This window comes from Hyperolius riggenbachi, chromosome 2, assembly GCF_040937935.1.
Source record: "Hyperolius riggenbachi isolate aHypRig1 chromosome 2, aHypRig1.pri, whole genome shotgun sequence".
NCBI classification, from domain to species: Eukaryota; Metazoa; Chordata; class Amphibia; order Anura; family Hyperoliidae; genus Hyperolius; species Hyperolius riggenbachi.
The window spans coordinates 10,450,727-10,468,685 of NC_090647.1; the positions used below are offsets into that span (position 1 = coordinate 10,450,727).

The 17,959-nt window shown below is 47.7% G+C and overlaps 1 protein-coding gene across 3 annotated transcripts in view; it reads left to right on the plus strand.

The window, feature by feature from the left end:
- Window positions 1–17,959, plus strand: part of LOC137545351 (protein mono-ADP-ribosyltransferase PARP14-like) — a 245,744-nt gene that overhangs the window by 189,915 nt on the left and 37,870 nt on the right. For all 3 annotated transcript variants that reach the window (XM_068266480.1, XM_068266481.1, XM_068266482.1), the window contains 2 exons: window positions 12,245–12,448; window positions 12,658–13,251. In XM_068266480.1, the coding sequence (XP_068122581.1) occupies window positions 12,245–12,448; window positions 12,658–13,251 (798 nt within the window). The remainder of the gene's footprint in view (window positions 1–12,244; window positions 12,449–12,657; window positions 13,252–17,959) is intronic.

A 17,959-nucleotide genomic window follows, 5' to 3' on the forward strand; every position in this document is an offset into this window, starting at 1 on the left:
GTTTAGCAATGTATCAGTGCCTCAGGCGTCTAGCACGCCGAGGACGGGTCTGTCAGTTGCACATGGGGTTGCTTTGTCGCGTGCACGCACGAACAGACAGGACCTTTATGCGGGGAGGAGGCGAGTCAGCTGACCGGCCGGTCGGCTGACGTCAGAAGAGACGTTCGCCGCTCCTCATTGGTTGATAGGAGTAGGGCGTGCCTGAAGGGTCTCTTCTGCTTCAAAAGCCTAGCTGAGTCACTCGCAACTTGTCTGCTGTTGAGAATACTCTGTGTTAGCGCTCAGACCTTTAGATAGTTCCGGTGTGCTTTGATCCGGGGTGGAAACCGAGGATTTCACACAAGATAGGAATTGTTTGATAGCCTTAAAGATTTACATTACTGTGTTATTATTTGTATATGACTCTGGCTCATTCTGACTACTCTCTTGCTTAAGTGACTTTGTACCTCTGCCCATCTGATCCTGTTGCCGACTCTTCTTGCTTAACCTTTCTGTCTCTGCCTCCTGATTTTGTACTGTCTCTGTCTGTCTGTTGCCGAACCCGATCTGTCTGACTCCTCTACTCTCACCAGAGGGCCCTTGACTCTGGTGAGGGCACTGTACTATTAGTACCCACCAGCTCCTCTGGTGAGGTATTGCCAAAGCTATTAGTACTACTGTAACCTATCCTGATCTGTCTGATCACTCTTCTCCCACCAGAGGGCCCTTGACTCTGGTGAGAGATATCGTACTGTTAGTACCCATCAGCTCCTCTGGTGAGGTATTGCCTATACTTTCAATACTACTGTCGCACCAATCACTCATTGTTATTGTTGTCACATCAGCTTGTTATATACCAGCATTATAGGTGATTCTGCAGATCACCATATAATCAGGTATATATCTGCATTATAGGTGATACTGCAGATCACCTATAATCAGAATTCTGTTCTTTGCTGACACAAATCGTTACACCGAGACAATGAAGAGCCATCCCCATGGCACAAGAAGGATACACCTGACTGATTTCGCTCCGCCAGGAATTCCCTAATCGCCGCAACTGGGCAAATCTTTGAACCCGGAATTGGCGATGGACCAGGTAGGAAAGGGTTTCACAGTTGTTCTGTTTTAAATTTTCTGAGATGCACTCTCAGTCCCTTACCCAACAATGCTACATCATCAGCTAACAAAGCACCGTGTGTCCATTTTGCCGGGCTAACCACCTCACTTACTCTGAACGCCCCAAAAAATGCTAACGTAAACGCCGCTTTGAACAATAATACCTCCTAGTGTGATGTACACACCGCCGGCAGAAGATCCACCAGCGAGCCCAACACTTCAAACATCACTGGCCTGCGAGAGTCCCGTGCTTTGGAACCCAAACGAAACCCCTTCATAGCTTGTCTAACTAAAAATTATTTTGTCACATCTCTAAATCCATGCAGCTTAAACATAAAGGCAAGCCCAGCCAGTTTCCTGGACATGGCCGTTACCAATATACCTTGAGAAAAGCCGTTACCAATAAAGTAAATCAGTAAACATAGGCTATCTTCATCCGATGAGCAACTCATTTGGCGCGTTAAGCCGTTCCATTGCTCCCAGACCCCTGTGTACGCTGACCAGGTAGATCTCAACAACGACCTCTGAATCAAGGATGCTACTGCCCTCCCAGAATTAACCACACCGCATCCGGGCAAGGATACCCCTGATCTTCCGCGTCCAGTGCTGCCGCTCGAAACCTCTCCCACTGAAAATGAGAGAGAGCATCGGCGATAGTATTAGTGCATCCCGAAACATGCACGGCTGACACAAACATGTTCTAATGCAAACAGCACAAAATCAGATGTCGCAATAAGCGCACCACCGGTGGTGAAGAGGCGGACACATTATTAATGGCACCCACAACTCCCAAATTGTCACAGTGGAAACGGATTCGCCGATTTCTAAAGAAATCACCCCACAATTCCACTGCAATCACAATCGGGAATAGCTCAGCTCCAACAACAGAAGATTTTTCGTAAAACCGGCATCTTTCCACTCCGTGGGCCAGGCCGCCACGCACCACTTACCTCCAAAATAAGCGCCAAATCCATGGGCCCCCAAAGCGTCGGTATACAGTTCAATTTGAAAATCCTCAACCGTATCGCTCAACCAAAAGGAACGACCGTTATACTCCTGCAAAAAATATAACCACACTCTCAGGTCCTCTCTATGCTCAGACGTAATCCTAATCCTATGGTGCGGGGATTTTACCCCTGAGGTTGCCACCGCCAAACGTCTGCAAAACACCCTACCCATGGGAATAATGTGACATGCGAAGTTAAACTTACCCAACAGTGACTGCAGGGATCGCAGGGTAACCTTCTTACATTCCAGAACAAGGATGAATGACCCGCGTAGATCCTCAATCTTCTCCTGAGGCAATCTACACTCCATAGCTATGGAATCGATTTCCACGCCCAAAAACTTCATGTTAGTAGCCGGCCCCTCGGTTTTGTGCCTAGCCAACGGAATTCCAAACTTCTCACATATATGTTCCATTGTAGCAATTGCACACATATATTGGAATCAGGCGGGCCTAAAAACAAAAAAATCGTCAAGGTAGTGAATAACCGAATTCACCCCCGCAATGTCTCTCACTACCCATTCCAAAAATGAACTGAATTTCTCGAAGTAAGAGCAGGAAATCGAACACCCCATAGGAAGACAAAGATCAACATAGAATTCGTCATTCCACACACAACCCAAGAGCCGCGAACTCTCTGGATGAACTGGAAGCAATCTAAAGGCCAATTCAATGTCGGATTTAGTCAAAAAAGCGCCGCGCCCTAACTTACTTACCCACCGTATGGTTACGTCAAAGGACGTATAAGCCACAGCAGCCTCCAGGTCGCTGATGCCGTCGTTCACTGACAAGCCTCTGGGTTAGGAAAGGTGGTGTATCATGCGGAACTTACCCGGTTCTTTCTTGGGCACAATTCCCAGCGGCGATACCACCAAATCTTCAAAAGGTTTCTCATGAAAAGGACCTGCCATTCGACCTAGTGCCACCTCCTTTCCCAACTTTGCTGACACAACCTCAGGCATTTCCCTAGCGGATTTTAAATTAACAAAACGCGAACTTTCTGTAGTGGAACAAGAACTGGGGATCACAAAACCGAACTGGAAACCTTTTGCCAAGAAGGTTCCCGCTTCTGCGTCAGGATACCTACTTAGAAAAGGAGCCATCGCGTCCACTCTCACCGGCGCCGTCCCTCTTTGGATGCGATTCGCTACCCCGCGTCTTTGCTGGTTTTGTGCACTTGCTGGCGGGGTGATTTCCATTGCACGAGGAGCATTCATGTCGAAATCCACCAAACTTGCAGGCTCCCTCGTTGTACTGCCAGCACTGCCCCTTTCACTTACCTGTTTGCTGTCCAGCGGTTGACGAGCCACTAGCTGTGGCAAGAAAGGACTGGGAACCACGAGTTGGAATCATCAGATTCATCCATAGTATCATATCCTTGTAATCCCAACGCACTACCGGACGCAACGTTTTTTTCTGCCTAAACAATTTGTCATAACGGAGCCAAGCATTGCCTCCGTATGAACGATACGTGTGACCAATTGAGTCCATGTAGCAGAACAGACCAGTACAACATTCCAGCTGTTTTTCGCCGATTACCCCTGCCAGGATGGTGAAAGCCTGAAACCAGTTTTGAAATGTTCTCGGTATCAAACGATACCTCCGCTTTTCCTCCTCCTCCTTCTTACTCTCGTCAGGCTTCACTCTGTCGAGGTTACATTTTTCCAGAGGAAGGAGGAAAAATATTTCCACGTACTCACCCCTCCAGATGCGCTCCCGCACCTCCTGTTTCAAGTGGGACCCTAAAGGCTCCTTCACACATAAGTACATCTCGATTCGAGCCGCCAGTGCTGGGCCGAAATTACGCATTAGCGTAATTACGCATCGTAATTCACTACAAATGCACCGTAAGCGTTACGTGTAAGGTTACGGTATTACGCGTAATTAATTACGCGTAGATCGCAGGGTTACGTTTTACGCGTAACAAATTACGCGTAAGACAGTAAACTCCCATTGAAATTACACAGTCTGCCGTAATCGCGTAATATTACGCTCCCGTATAATATAAAAAAGCCGCCGACTTTAAGGGTTAATAGCAAAGCCCCCTTAAGTGCTAAGAGCCTCAAATTTGGAGAATATATTAAGGAGATCAGAAGGAATAAGAGGAAAAATTTTTTTTTCAAAAAGACCTTATAGTTTTTGAGAAAATCGATGTTAAAGTTTCAAAGGAAAAATATATACATTTAAAAACCCGCCGACTTTAACGGTTAATAGCAAAGCCTGCTTAAAATTTAGGAACACCAAATTCACAGGGTATATTAAGGGGATCAGTGGGAATAAGAGGAAAAATTTTTTTTTCAAAAAGACCTTATAGTTTTTGAGAAAATCGATTTTTAAGTTTCAAGGGCGAAAATGTCTTTTAAATGCGGAAAATGTCAGTTTTTTTTGCACAGGTAACAATAGTGTTTTATTTTCATAGATTCCCCCAAGTGGGAAGAGTTTTACTTACTTCGTTCTGAGTGTGGGAAATATAAAAAAAAAACGACGTGGGGTCCCCCCTCCCAGACCTCTTTAACCCCTTGTCCCCCATGCAGACTGGGATAGCCAGAATGCGGAGCACCGGCCGCGTGGGGCTCCGCACCCTGACTATACCAGCCCGCATGGTCCATGGATTGGGGGGTCTCGGAAGGGGAGGGGCAGCCAAGCTTTCCCCTCCCCCTCCGAGCCCTTGTCCAATCCAAGGACAAGGGGCTCTTCTCCACCTCCGATGGGCGGTGGAGGTGGAGGCCGCGATTTCCTGGGGAGGGGTTCATGGTGGCATCTGGGAGTCCCCTTTAAAAAGGGGTCCCCCAGATGCCCACCCCCCTCCCAGGAGAAATGAGTATAGAGGTACTTGTAGTACCCCTTACCCATTTCCTTTAAGAGTTAAAAGTAAATAAACACACAAACACATAGAAAAAGTATTTTAATTGAACAAAAAACATAACCACGAAAAAAGTCCTTTAATATTCTTAATTAACCATTAATACTTACCTGTCCCTTTAAAAGCCAGTTCCCACGCAATATCCTCGGAAATATACTAATCAGTTACAATGTAACAAAGTTATTACAATGTAACAACTTTGTTACTTTGTAACACCACCGCACCCGACGTCACTCGCCGCTCACCCGCCGGCCGCCGCATACACTCTAAGTCCCCGCCGGCTCCCGCCGTCCACTCCGCCCACACCTGTCACCCATATACATGCTGGCACCCATGGGTGCCAGCATGTATATAGGTGACATGTGGGAGAGGCGGGGAGGGCAGCGGAGCCGGCGGGGACTTAGCGTCCCTTCACCCGACAGAGCTCTGAGCTATATTAGCTCAGAGCTCTCCAAAGCATCTTTGTATTTGGGCTCCAAGGAGCCCCATTGGTCCTTAGCAGACCAATGGGGTTCCTTCAAATCAGAAGGAACCCCATTGGTCTGCTAAGGACCAATGGGGCTCCTTGGAGCCCAAATACAAAGATGCTTAGAGAGCTCTGAGCTATAGCTCAGAGCTCTGTCGGGTCCTGCAGCGCAGACGTGGCGGCGGCGGCGGCGGTGAGTGACGTCGGGTGCGGTGGTGTTACAATGTAACAAAGTTGTTACATTGAATAACTTTGTTACATTGTAACTGATTAGTATATTTCCGAGGATATTGCGTGGGAACTGGCTTTTAAAGGGACAGGTAAGTATTAATGGTTAATTAAGAATATTAAAGGACTTTTTTCGTGGTTATGTTTTTTGTTCAATTAAAATACTTTTTCTATGTGTTTGTGTGTTTATTTACTTTTAACTCTTAAAGGAAATGGGTAAGGGGTACTACAAGTACCTCTATACTCATTTCTCCTGGGAGGGGGGTGGGCATCTGGGGGACCCCTTTTTAAAGGGGACTCCCAGATGCCACCATGAACCCCTCCCCAGGAAATCGCGGCCTCCACCTCCACCGCCCATCGGAGGTGGAGAAGAGCCCCTTGTCCTTGGATTGGACAAGGGCTCGGAGGGGGAGGGGAAAGCTTGGCTGCCCCTCCCCTTCCGAGACCCCCCAATCCATGGACCATGCGGGCTGGTATAGTCAGGGTGCGGAGCCCCACGCGGCCGGTGCTCCGCATTCTGGCTATCCCAGTCTGCATGGGGGACAAGGGGTTAAAGAGGTCTGGGAGGGGGGACCCCACGTCGTTTTTTTTTTATATTTCCCACACTCAGAACGAAGTAAGTAAAACTCTTCCCACTTGGGGGAATCTATGAAAATAAAACACTATTGTTACCTGTGCAAAAAAAACTGACATTTTCCGCATTTAAAAGACATTTTCGCCCTTGAAACTTAAAAATCGATTTTCTCAAAAACTATAAGGTCTTTTTGAAAAAAATTTTTTTCCTCTTATTCCCACTGACCCCCTTAATATACCCTGTGAATTTGGTGTTCCTAAATTTTAAGCAGGCTTTGCTATTAACCGTTAAAGTCGGCGGGTTTTTAAATGTATATATTTTTCCTTTGAAACTTTAACATCGATTTTCTCAAAAACTATAAGGTCTTTTTGAAAAAAAAAAATTTCCTCTTATTCCTTCTGATCTCCTTAATATATTCTCCAAATTTGAGGCTCTTAGCACTTAAGGGGGCTTTGCTATTAACCCTTAAAGTCGGCGGCTACCTAACATTGATCCATGCGTCAACTTTTCCGCTTGGCAGCATGACCTTACGCATTCATTGCTAGCAGGATTTTAACGCGTAAGCCTATAACGCAGTGCTGGGCCGAAATTACGCATTAGCGTAATTACGCATCGTAATTCACTACAAATGCACCGTAAGCGTTATGTGTAAGGTTACGGTATTACGCATAATTAATTACGCGTAGAGGACAGCGGGAGGCGGCGGGGACTTAGCGTCCTGCACGGACCCGACAGAGCTCTGAGCTATATAGCTCAGAGCTCTCTTAGCATCTTTGTATTTGGGCTCCAAGGAGCCCCATTGGTCCTTAGCAGACCAATGGGGTTCCTTCTGATTTAAAGGAACCCCATTGGTCTGCTAAGGACCAATGGGGCTCCTTGGAGCCCAAATACAAAGATGCTTAGGGAGCTCTGAGCTATATAGCTCAGAGCTCTGTCGGGTCAGCGCAGACGCGGCGGTGGCGGCGAGTGACGTCGGGTGCGGTGGTGTTACAAAGTAACAAAGTTGTTACATTGTAATAGCTTTGTTACATTGTAACTGATTAGTATATTTCCGAGGATATTGCGTGGGAACTGGCTTTTAAAGGGACAGGTAAGTATTAATGGTTAATTAAGAATATTAAAGGACTTTTTTCGTGGTTATGTTTTTTGTTCAATTAAAATACTTTTTCAAAGTGTCTGTGTGTTTATTTACTTTTAACTCTTAAAGGAAATGGGTAAGGGGTACAAGTACCTCTATACTCATTTCTCCTGGGAGGGGGGGTGGGCATCTGGGGGACCCCTTTTTAAAGGGGACTCCCAGATGCCACCATGAACCTCCCCCCCAGGAAATCGCGGCCTCCACCTCCACCGCCCATCGGAGGTGGAGAAGAGCCCCTTGTCCTTGGATTGGACAAGGGCTCGGAGGGGGAGGGGAAAGCTTGGCTGCCCCTCCCCTTCCGAGACCCCCCAATCCATGGACCATGCGGGCTGGTATAGTCAGGGTGCGGAGCCCCACGCGGCCGGTGCTCCGCATTCTGGCTATCCCAGTCTGCATGGGGGACAAGGGGTTAAAGAGGTCTGGGAGGGGGGACCCCACGTCGTTTTTTTTTTATATTTCCCACACTCAGAACGAAGTAAGTAAAACTCTTCCCACTTGGGGGAATCTATGAAAATAAAACACTATTGTTACCTGTGCAAAAAAAACTGACATTTTCCGCATTTAAAAGACATTTTTGCCCTTGAAACTTAAAAATCGATTTTCTCAAAAACTATAAGGTCTTTTTGAAAAAAATTTTTTTCCTCTTATTCCCACTGATCCCCTTAATATACCCTGTAAATTTGGTGTTTCTAAATTTTAAGCAGGCTTTGCTATTAACCGTTAAAGTCGGCGGGTTTTTAAATGTATCTATTTTTCCTTTGAAACTTTAACATCGATTTTCTCAAAAACTATAAGGTCTTTTTGAAAAAAAAATTTTCCCTCTTATTCCTTCTGATCTCCTTAATATATTCTCTAAATTTGAGGCTCTTAGCACTTAAGGGGGCTTTGCTATTAACCCTTAAAGTCGGCGGCTACCTAACATTGATCCATGCGTCAACTTTTCCGCTTGGCAGCATGACCTTACGCATTAATTGCTAGTAGGAATTTACGCGTAAGCCTAGAACGTAACAACTTGAATTACGGTATTCTTACGCGTAATTGCGTAAGGGCAATGCGTAATTACAGACATGTACCGAAATTGAATGTCTATGCCGTAAGCGTAATTTCGTAATGCGTAATAGCGTAAAATTACGCGTAATGATCCGTAAGCTTAGCTTTTTCCATTACGATCAGCACTGCTATAACGTAATAACCTGCACTACGGTATACTTACGCGTAATTGCGTAAGTGCTATGCGTAATTATGGACATGTACCGAAATTTACTGTCTATGCCGTAAGCGTAATTTCGTAATGCGTAATAGCGTAAAATTACGCGTAATGATCCGTAAGCGTAGCTTTCTCCATTACGACCAGCACTGCGAGCCGCATCCGCTAGATGGACATCTTTGTCTGACGTGCCAGTCAAAACGACACTAGAGCCTGCTGCTGCTACGGATGCAATTGGTGCCTGCGGGACCACCGACGGTGCAATTGATGCCCCCCCAGACCCATTAGCTGCCAAGTGAGCTGAACCCATCCAGGCCACCGTCGGGGGAACAAGGGCCTATGAGCCTGAGCTCTTAGCCATAACATCCCTGATGGAGACCACTACTGTATTCAACAATGCTAAATCGGTATCCGCCGCTACACTACCCCCGATTACCTGCAGCAATCCTTGGTCCCCTGACGCCGCAGTGCTCGGCGGGGTAACTAAACCCCCAACTCCTGTAACACCCCCGCCGGCACCCGACCCACCATCTATAACAGCACTAGGCAAAGGATTCAAAACAACATTTGGTACAGAATGAGTAATAGTTAAAGGGACACTTAAGCCAGAAAAAAAATGAGTTTTACTCACCTGGGGCTTCTACCAGCCCTCTGCAGCAGTCCTGTGCCCTCGCAGCCACTCACTAATCCTCTGGTCCCCCGCTGCCAGCTAGTTTCGTTTTTGCCGACAGGCCCGTCAGGACTGGCCACGCGTAGCTTTTTCCGCATTCCCGACTGTAATTAGCGCTATTGCGGGCCGCAAAGCATACAAAAATACGCGTTGCCACATTACGAACACATAGATATGCGCCAACGCGGATTTTTGTACGCGTTGCGGCCCGCAATAGTGCTAATTGCAGTCGGGAATGCGGAAAAAGCTACGCGTGGCCAGTCCTGACGGGCCTGTCGGCAAAAACGAAACTAGCTGGCAGTGGGGGACCAGAGGATTAGTGAGTGGCTGCGAGGGCACAGCACTGCTGCAGGGGGCTGGTAGAAGCCCCAGGTGAGTAAAACTCTTTTTTTTTCTGACTTAAGTTTCACTTTAAGGGTGCTGGCTCACCGAGCTGCATCGGACGTCCGTCTCGATCAGCGGGCAATCCCGATCCTTGTCGAGGCAGGTCCTCGTCTTTAGAGGAGGAGATCTCGCCTTCGGATCTTGACTCCAAACCCGGGTCAGATGACTGCTGGACGGAGGCTGCCGGGGAAGGAGACCTGGTTCTCCTGGTAGCGGAAGTTCCATGTCCCTTCTTGCGGGACCCCTTCGCAGTGCCCTTGGAGGCGGACTTGGGGTTGCTTTTTGGGGGAGCGGGGAGCAGGCGCCTTGCCCCTGCTACTCCCCGTGCTCTGACTATTCCCCAGCCGGGCAGCACCAGCAGGTGCTGCTGTGGTACCACCGGCCGTGGAGGTGGACGCCCGTGGAGAGGGAGCTGCCCTGGCCTGGGTGGGTGCTGGTCCTGTTCCCGGTCGGGCAGCAGCAGGGGCTGCTGCCGTGTTCGCCACTTTGGAGGAGGCTGGTCTGCCGGAGGCCTTGTCCTTGCCGCTCCTCCCACCCTGCGAGCTCCGTTTCTTGGCGGGATTCCTCCCGCCCGGCTGCCCAGATGTGGAGCCAAAAGCTTTAGCAGCGGGCGGAGGGTCACCGAGGGGGCTCCCATACCGGCGACACGCTCGCGGGGTAACGTCCAGGCTAAGCCGCTCCGGCGGCCTAGACTTGCGTGGACGCAGTGCTGGCTCTGCAGGGGGCGCCGAGGGGCCAGGCTGGCTGCCTGCGAGCTGCTCCTGCACCCAGCGGGCCCCGTTCGTCTCTGATGCCGCGCAGACGATCCGCATGAGGCCCTCCATGTCGGCCATTACACTCGGAGCAGACGCGCGTGCTACACTTTTGCTTTCCTGCGCACTGTCTGCCCGAGTGCTAAACTCCGCCGCCGTCCTGCTCCCAGAGTCCTCTGCTCCTGCCCCTGGGCCAATCACCGCTCCCCCAGCAATACTCAGTTCCCGGGACACCGCACCGCCCCTTTCCACACTTAACCCTGTCCTGCCCCCGGCTCGCCTGCCCTATCATGCCGGGATTCCCCTAAGTCCTGCGTTCCCTCGTCCATCCCTCACTTTCTGGTGGACATTTCTGACCATCCCTACTCTTACACCCTGCTACTTTGTGCTGGATGGTCTCTGATGTCTCTTTTCAAAACCTGCACCTTGGATCCTGTCTAGTGTGTTTCTATGGGCCTCTTGCCTAGTGCCAGTACTTGTGCAGCCATGATCAATGTCTAAATCTGTGGTCAACCAAAGAACAGGCCGGCACCTCTCCAATCCCTTCTAAACTCAGCTGCCCGCCTCATTCACCTCTCCACCGCTCCTCTGATGCAGCCCCACTGTGCCGTTCTCTCCACTGGTTACCCATTACCCAGAGGATCCACTTCAAACTCCTGACTCTAACATACAAAGCCCTCCACGCGTTGTCTCCTCCATACATCTCCTCACTAATCTCAAGATATTGTCCCTCCCTTAACCTTCGTTCCTCCCAAGAAATTCTCCTGGCCTCTAAGCTGATCACCTCCTCTCATGCTCGCATCCAGGACTTTACACGAGCATCACCCCTTATCTGGAACTCTCTTCCACAGCCTGTACGTCATGCTCCAAACCTGGACATCTTCAAATGCACTCTTAACACACCTTTTCAGACAAGCTTATAACATTCTATAGCCCTTATTTACATATCTGTTCACAAAGTAATCAGAGGCAAAGGATCACTGCCTCATCCATCTCTCTCTCCCCCCCCCCCTTCCTTCCCCCCGTCTTCATACCTACTGTGTCCTCACACTACCATTTAGATTGTAAGCTCGCAAGGGCAGGGTCATTCTCCCAGTTTACTATTTTTGCTGCAATACTTGTGCTGCTCGAGACTCTGCTGTACATTTTTGGTTGTACCTATGTTCCCTGTGTCATCTTACTGTGCTTTGTAAAGCGCTGTGGAATATGCTGGTGCTATATAAATAAAAATTAATAATAATAAACTCTGTGTCCTCCAGCCCAACATTATCCAGTCACTGTGGCATTGATATCAGCCCCCTCAGCTATGTGTGAATGGTACGTCCCATGCAGGCCCATGGCTTGCCATGGCCTCAATTCACGGAGCATTATCAAACGTTTATCAAACACTTTATCAAACATTTGATAATTTACCTCATGGGTAAAATCTCATTTTAAATTCAGTAAGGTGTTATATATTTATCGAATGTTTTACCGATAAAACGTTCAACAAATATATAACACCTTAGTGAATTCAAAATGAGATTTTACCCATGAGGTAAATTATCAAACGTTTGATAAAGTGTTTGATAAATGTTTGATAATGCTCCGTGAATTGAGGCCCATGGCACTTCTGTTGCTTAGTATTGCCTCCATGTCTGCTGTTGCTTCAGACATCCTCTCAGCATCTTATCTTTGGGGCCACATTACTGACATACTCCTAGATGCTTCAGGTTTTGTCCAGTATAAGAATTCTGACATGAGACTTTGCCCTTCCTGTTACTGACTGGTGTATATCCTATAGGTGTGTGTGTTGTCACTGGTATATAGTATTATATGTATATAAGTGATCTGTTGCTTTTTTCTTCTCTGTGCACAGGTTGGAATGTAGCCACCTCTTATGTGGTGGCCGACGCTATCTTAAATGGAGTGGTAGATTTTGCCAAGTCACCCAAATCAGTTGAGAAAGTGACGGTGATCACCTCCGAGCAGGATGTAGTCAGATATTTCTATGCCAGTATGAAGAAAAGAGAAGGTTCTACAGGAAGCAAACTTTTCTCCTGGATTCCGGGATTCATGTCCTGTAAGTACTGATTTCCTATGAACAGGCAAACAGGGATGGCAAAATTCCCAGGATCTGTAATTCATCCAGGGGATTGAAAACACACACTCAAAGCAATACGACTGAAAAGTAATCATTACTTCAGTGAATTTACAGTCTATTCTTTGTTGCCCAATGTTACTTTCCTTACAGAATATAATGACACTGATCTGGTTTCTTCTCTTCTTCAGCACTTCTGGGCTATGAGAAACAAAACCCCAAGGAACTAGAAGAGGAAGAGGTCTTCGAATTAAGAGAGAACATTGAGCCGGCCATCTTCCATTTGTGTGCGGAAAACCGGCAAAGTGTAGACAATACGTTATCCTGGCTGCGTGAACTTATTCTGAAGGACCAGCATGAGAATATCATTACAGATGAATGTATCCAGGACTTTGATGTGCAGGAGCAAGACCTCTTGCCCCAACTTCAGAAGAAGTATCAGGTTACTCTCACAATTGACATGCCAAATTCTAGAATCAAAGTGTCCGGTTTGTCCAAGGATGTTTCAAATGTCTCTAGTAAGATCCACGAGATAATAAACAGAAAGATGAAGGAACGTGAGGCCGAGCGATATAGTGATCTGGTGGAGTGGGGGTACTACAGTGGGAGCAACTTGATACCATTTGACAAAATAACAAACATGGAACTGGAAAAGGCCAAAAGCCAAGAAAGACAAAGTGTAACTATCAATATCGGTGGCATACAACATAACGTAATTATGGAACTAAACAAAGCAAGAAATGCCAGTGGAGACACAGTGAACCTTCAGAGAACTCCGAAACTTGGTAAACGTGCTTTATTGCTACTATTATTACTATCAGTTATCATCATTAAGCTTGTTTCCATTATTTTCCACTTACCTCACCTCAGACAAATCCCACACAGGCTGTTAACACATATGAAAAGATATTGACAATTTTAGAACCAGCTACTAATACCTTTATTTTGCCGTTGCGTAGCATAGTCACATGACTACAGTCACATGACCATTGCTTGTTGTCCCTCCCTTCCAGTGGAGCTTTTCCTTCCAGGAAGGAGAGGTGTGGATGAACTGTTACTCACCACTCCCTAAGCTAAATCCCCATCCTGATGGGATGAGTGGAGGAGGATAACTTTGACAGCCCAATGAGGTGGGATTTGAGGTGGTTTCTGGAGGTGGAAGAACTTACAATAAATAGAAGGCCCATTGGTGGTGGCCGTGTGATTACACTTATTTACTATCACAACATAGTTATATTTAACCATTTTTCAACAGTCTACCTGGGGTTTGAGAAAGTTGTGTCTGTGTGTGAGCATGTGTGTGCATGTGCGTGTTATGAGGGGGAGGGGCTTTTAATTCTCATCTTCACACAAAACGTTCATTACAGTTCTTCCTATTCTCTTTCACAAAGTCCACATAATAGAATTACATATTTTAAATGTCCTAAATACTCATAATCCAACATGCACAGTGGCAGTCACATGACTTGGGAGCAGGCATAAAACTGCAAAACGTGCCTTCCCACAACCAGCAGCACTTTCCCAGGGTGTGCTTCCATGCCCAGGCAATGTGCAGGCAACCGAAGAACCAGGGCTGCTGCTGTTTGAGGAGGGGGATGAGGAAGACACTTTCATGAGGTCTTATGAGGAGGATGAGCACACAGGCTACCTAATTTATGTCTGTGCACATGTTGCGATTAGTACGCAGAGTTCCCCATATTTACGGTATCAAAAGGTGGGGCCACCCTTCCTGACCCTTGCTGGAATCCACCTCAGGACAAAGCAGAACCTAAGCAGAACATTCTGTGAATGGATAAGTACAGATCCCCCCCACACACACACCCCAATCCACACAGCAGAGGCGGCCTTAGACTATGTGGGGCCTGGGGCGAGTGTCACATGCGGGGCCTAAAGCCATAAGTGTAGGCCATATACCGTATCACCACGTTCATGGGCTTGTCCGCCTTTAATACAGTATTCCTTATTATTATTGTTTGAAGTCAATTATGTCAGGTAAAGGCCACTAAGCCAACCAATATAAAAACAAACATTTGCATGGTGGTTTTAAGTGCGGGGGTGGGGGAGCTCATGCTTCAATTAACTTGGAAATTATAAGGTTCATGTTTCACAAAATTCACATTGTTGTAGTAACTTTTGTCTTGCAAAATTCAGCAAATTCAGCAATCATGAGGCCCCCAACATGACCAACTCAGCAATTATGAGGCCCCCAACATGACCAACTCAGCAATCATGAGGCCCCCAACATGACCAACTCAGCAATCATGAGGCCCCCAACATGACCAACTCAGCAATCATGAGGCCCCCAACATGACCAACTCAGCAATCATGAGGCCCCCAACATGACCAACTCAGCAATCATGAGGCCCCCAACAAATCATGAGGCCCCCAACAAGACAAATTCAGTAACCATGAGGCCCCCAACAAGACAATTTCTGACAGCAGTGGTTCCCCAAAAATAGGTAGCCCCAGGTCTATAGGTGTCCCCAGAATAGGTGTCCAGCGGTATAGATGTCCCCAGAATAGGTGGCCAAGGGTAGAGATGTCCCCAGAACAGGTAGCCAGGGGTATATGTGCCCAGTATATGTAGGCAGGGGTATATGTCCCCAGTATATGTAGCCAGGTGTATAGAAGACCCCTGTATATGTAGTCAGGGGTATATGTCCCCAGTATATGTAGCCATGTGTATATGTGCCCAGTATATATAGGCAGGGGTATATGTGCCCAGTATATGTAGCCAGGGGTATATGTGCCCAGTATATGTAGCCAGGGGTATATATGCCCAGTATATGTAGTCAGGGGTATATGTGCCCAGTATATGTAGCCAGGGGTATATGTGTCCAGTATATGTAGCCATGGGTATATGTGCCCAGTATATGTAGTCAGGGATATATGTGCCCAGAATATGTAGTCAGGGGTATATGTGCCCAGTATATGTAGTCAGGGGTATATTTCCCCAGTATATGTAGGCAGGTGTATATGTCCCCAGTATATGTAGGCAGGTGTATATTTTTCAGTATATGTAGGCAGGTGTATATGTCTCCAGTATATGTAGGCAGGTGTATATGTCCCCAGTATATGTAGCCAGGTGTATATGTCCCCAGTATATGTAGCCAGGTGTATAGCTATCCCCAGTATATGTAGGCAGGTGTATATGTCCCAGTATATGTAGTCAGCGGTATATGTGCCAAGTATATGTAGTCAGGGGGTAATGTAGCCAGGGGTATACGTCCCAGTATATGTAGTCAGGGGGTATATGTCCCAGTATATGTAGTCAGGGGTATATGTGCCCAGTATATGTAGTCAGGGGGTATATGTCCCAGTATATGTAGCCAGGGGTATATGTCCCAGTATATGTAGTCAGGGGGTATATGTCCCAGTATATGTAGCCAGGTGTATATGTGCCCAGTATATGTAGCCAGGGGTATATGTGCCCAGTATATGTAGTCAGGGGGTATATGTCCCAGTATATGTAGCCAGTGGTATATGTGCCCAGTATATGTAGCCAGGGGTATATGTGCCCAGTATATGTAGTCAGGGGGTATAAGTGCCCAGTATATGTAGCCAGGGGTATATGTGCCCAGTATATGTAGCCAGGGGTATATGTCCCATTATATGTAGTCAGGGGGTATATGTCCCAGTATATGTAGCCAGGGGTATATGTGCCCAGTATATGTAGGCAGGTGTATATGTCCCAGTATATGTAGTCAGGGGGTATATGTCCCAGTATATGTAGCTAGGTGTATATGTCCCAGTATATGTAGCCAGGTGTATATGTGCCCAGAATAGGTAGCCAGGTGCCCCCCTCCTCCCCAGCAGGAGGAGAGCAGCGCAGTGGAGGGAGAGCGGTGGGCACAGCAGCCGAGAAGGGGGACCATCTCCCCCCCTTACCTCACCTTAGGTTGCTCTCCCTCCCTCGCTCTCTCCTCCGGAACTAAGTGCGGTGGCTGGCAGAGGGGCAGAACTTAGCTTCCGTGTCTCCGTCTGGTCTCGTCGCAGGCGCAGGATGATTTGCCGCTACTCTGGTCTGGTGGTCCAGACCAGAGCAGCGGCTGCGGCACCAGAACTTCGGGCGGTTGGAGTGACACGGAAGGTAAGTTCCGCCCACTGCCAAACGCCACCGCACATTAACAAACCATGGTGAGATAAGAAATGAGGTGGGTATGGCCCGGGCAAACAAAAGTCTAATAGTCACCAAATATAGTCAAAATACAAAAACTTTATTATTAATTGCATATGTAATAGAAAGGATTAAAAATATGCCCCCCGGCCTCCCCCGCAATCCCCTCCCTCCTGCCTCTGATGTAAACACGGATCCAGTCAGCCCCAGCATGCACATTCACACATACCAACATACATACAAAACTGTATAGCCGTACAAACAAAGCTAAAAAATGTATGTCTTTGTTATTGGATCCAGAAAAAATGTGTATATTCAGGTCAATCCTGAGTATGTTGTGATGGGCAAAGGTCTTTGCTGTGCCCAAAGTTCCTATTTTCCAATCAGATTGGTATAAGCAGAAAGATTATCCATCCGGAAACATACAATATAGGCACAACAAGGGGTTAGTCCAGCCTCTGATTGAATATCACTCCAGTGTTAGTAAAGATGCAGCATGCAGGCAATCCCTCAGCCAAGCCCTCTGATTAGCGTGAGATTTCTGGCAAATGCAGCAGTTCAAGCCAAATAATGCAATAATCAAATTCCAGTAACTAAAGCATCTTATATATGTTGTATAACTCAGGCAGATGCTCACACAGTATCAGCTTGATAATGGCAGTCCACATACACAAACAAGAGTCATGCCCGTGGGGCTGCTTACGTATCCAGGATGAAGATGCTGGGATGCAGTGTAGCCATACTTGCTACTCGTGGTATGGCCAGGATTAGTGCCTGAAATGAATGTGGTATCCAGTATGGAGAAAGAACAGAGGCTCAGTCCGTACTTGATGGTGTCCCACAGTGAGTGTGCCGGGCTGGCTGGGGAGCGGGGAGAGAACTCCCGGACAGGCTTGGGAGGAGGCGGTGTGGCGGCCGGGACGCAGTCCAAGCGTCCTCTACTGGTTTCGCCGGACTTCCGGCTTCCTCTGGAGGTTCGTCAACTTACTGTGTCCCGCTGATTTTATTCCCCCATCGGCGGGACGCGCCCAGCCGGTCAGCCACGCCCACCCCCGCCAGCGGCCAATGCCGGGCGAGGGGGCGGGGCGGGCGGACACAGCGGACAGGCGCAAAAGCAACCTGCCCGATACGTCCGCCAAGCCCCGCCCCCACGCCCGACGCGCCGCCGGAGGGGGCAGGCGAGACCAGAATGCACAGCTGCGCACATCCAGCAAAGGGGGGAAAAAAACATAAATCAGAGGGCAATTGCGTAAGGTATATAAACATCATTGATTCATGCATACCTCAAACACACGATATCCCCATTTAATTTCTGCAAAGTAATGTGGCAAATATAAAACAAGGAATAATACCAACTATTGGTGAAGCAAACACCA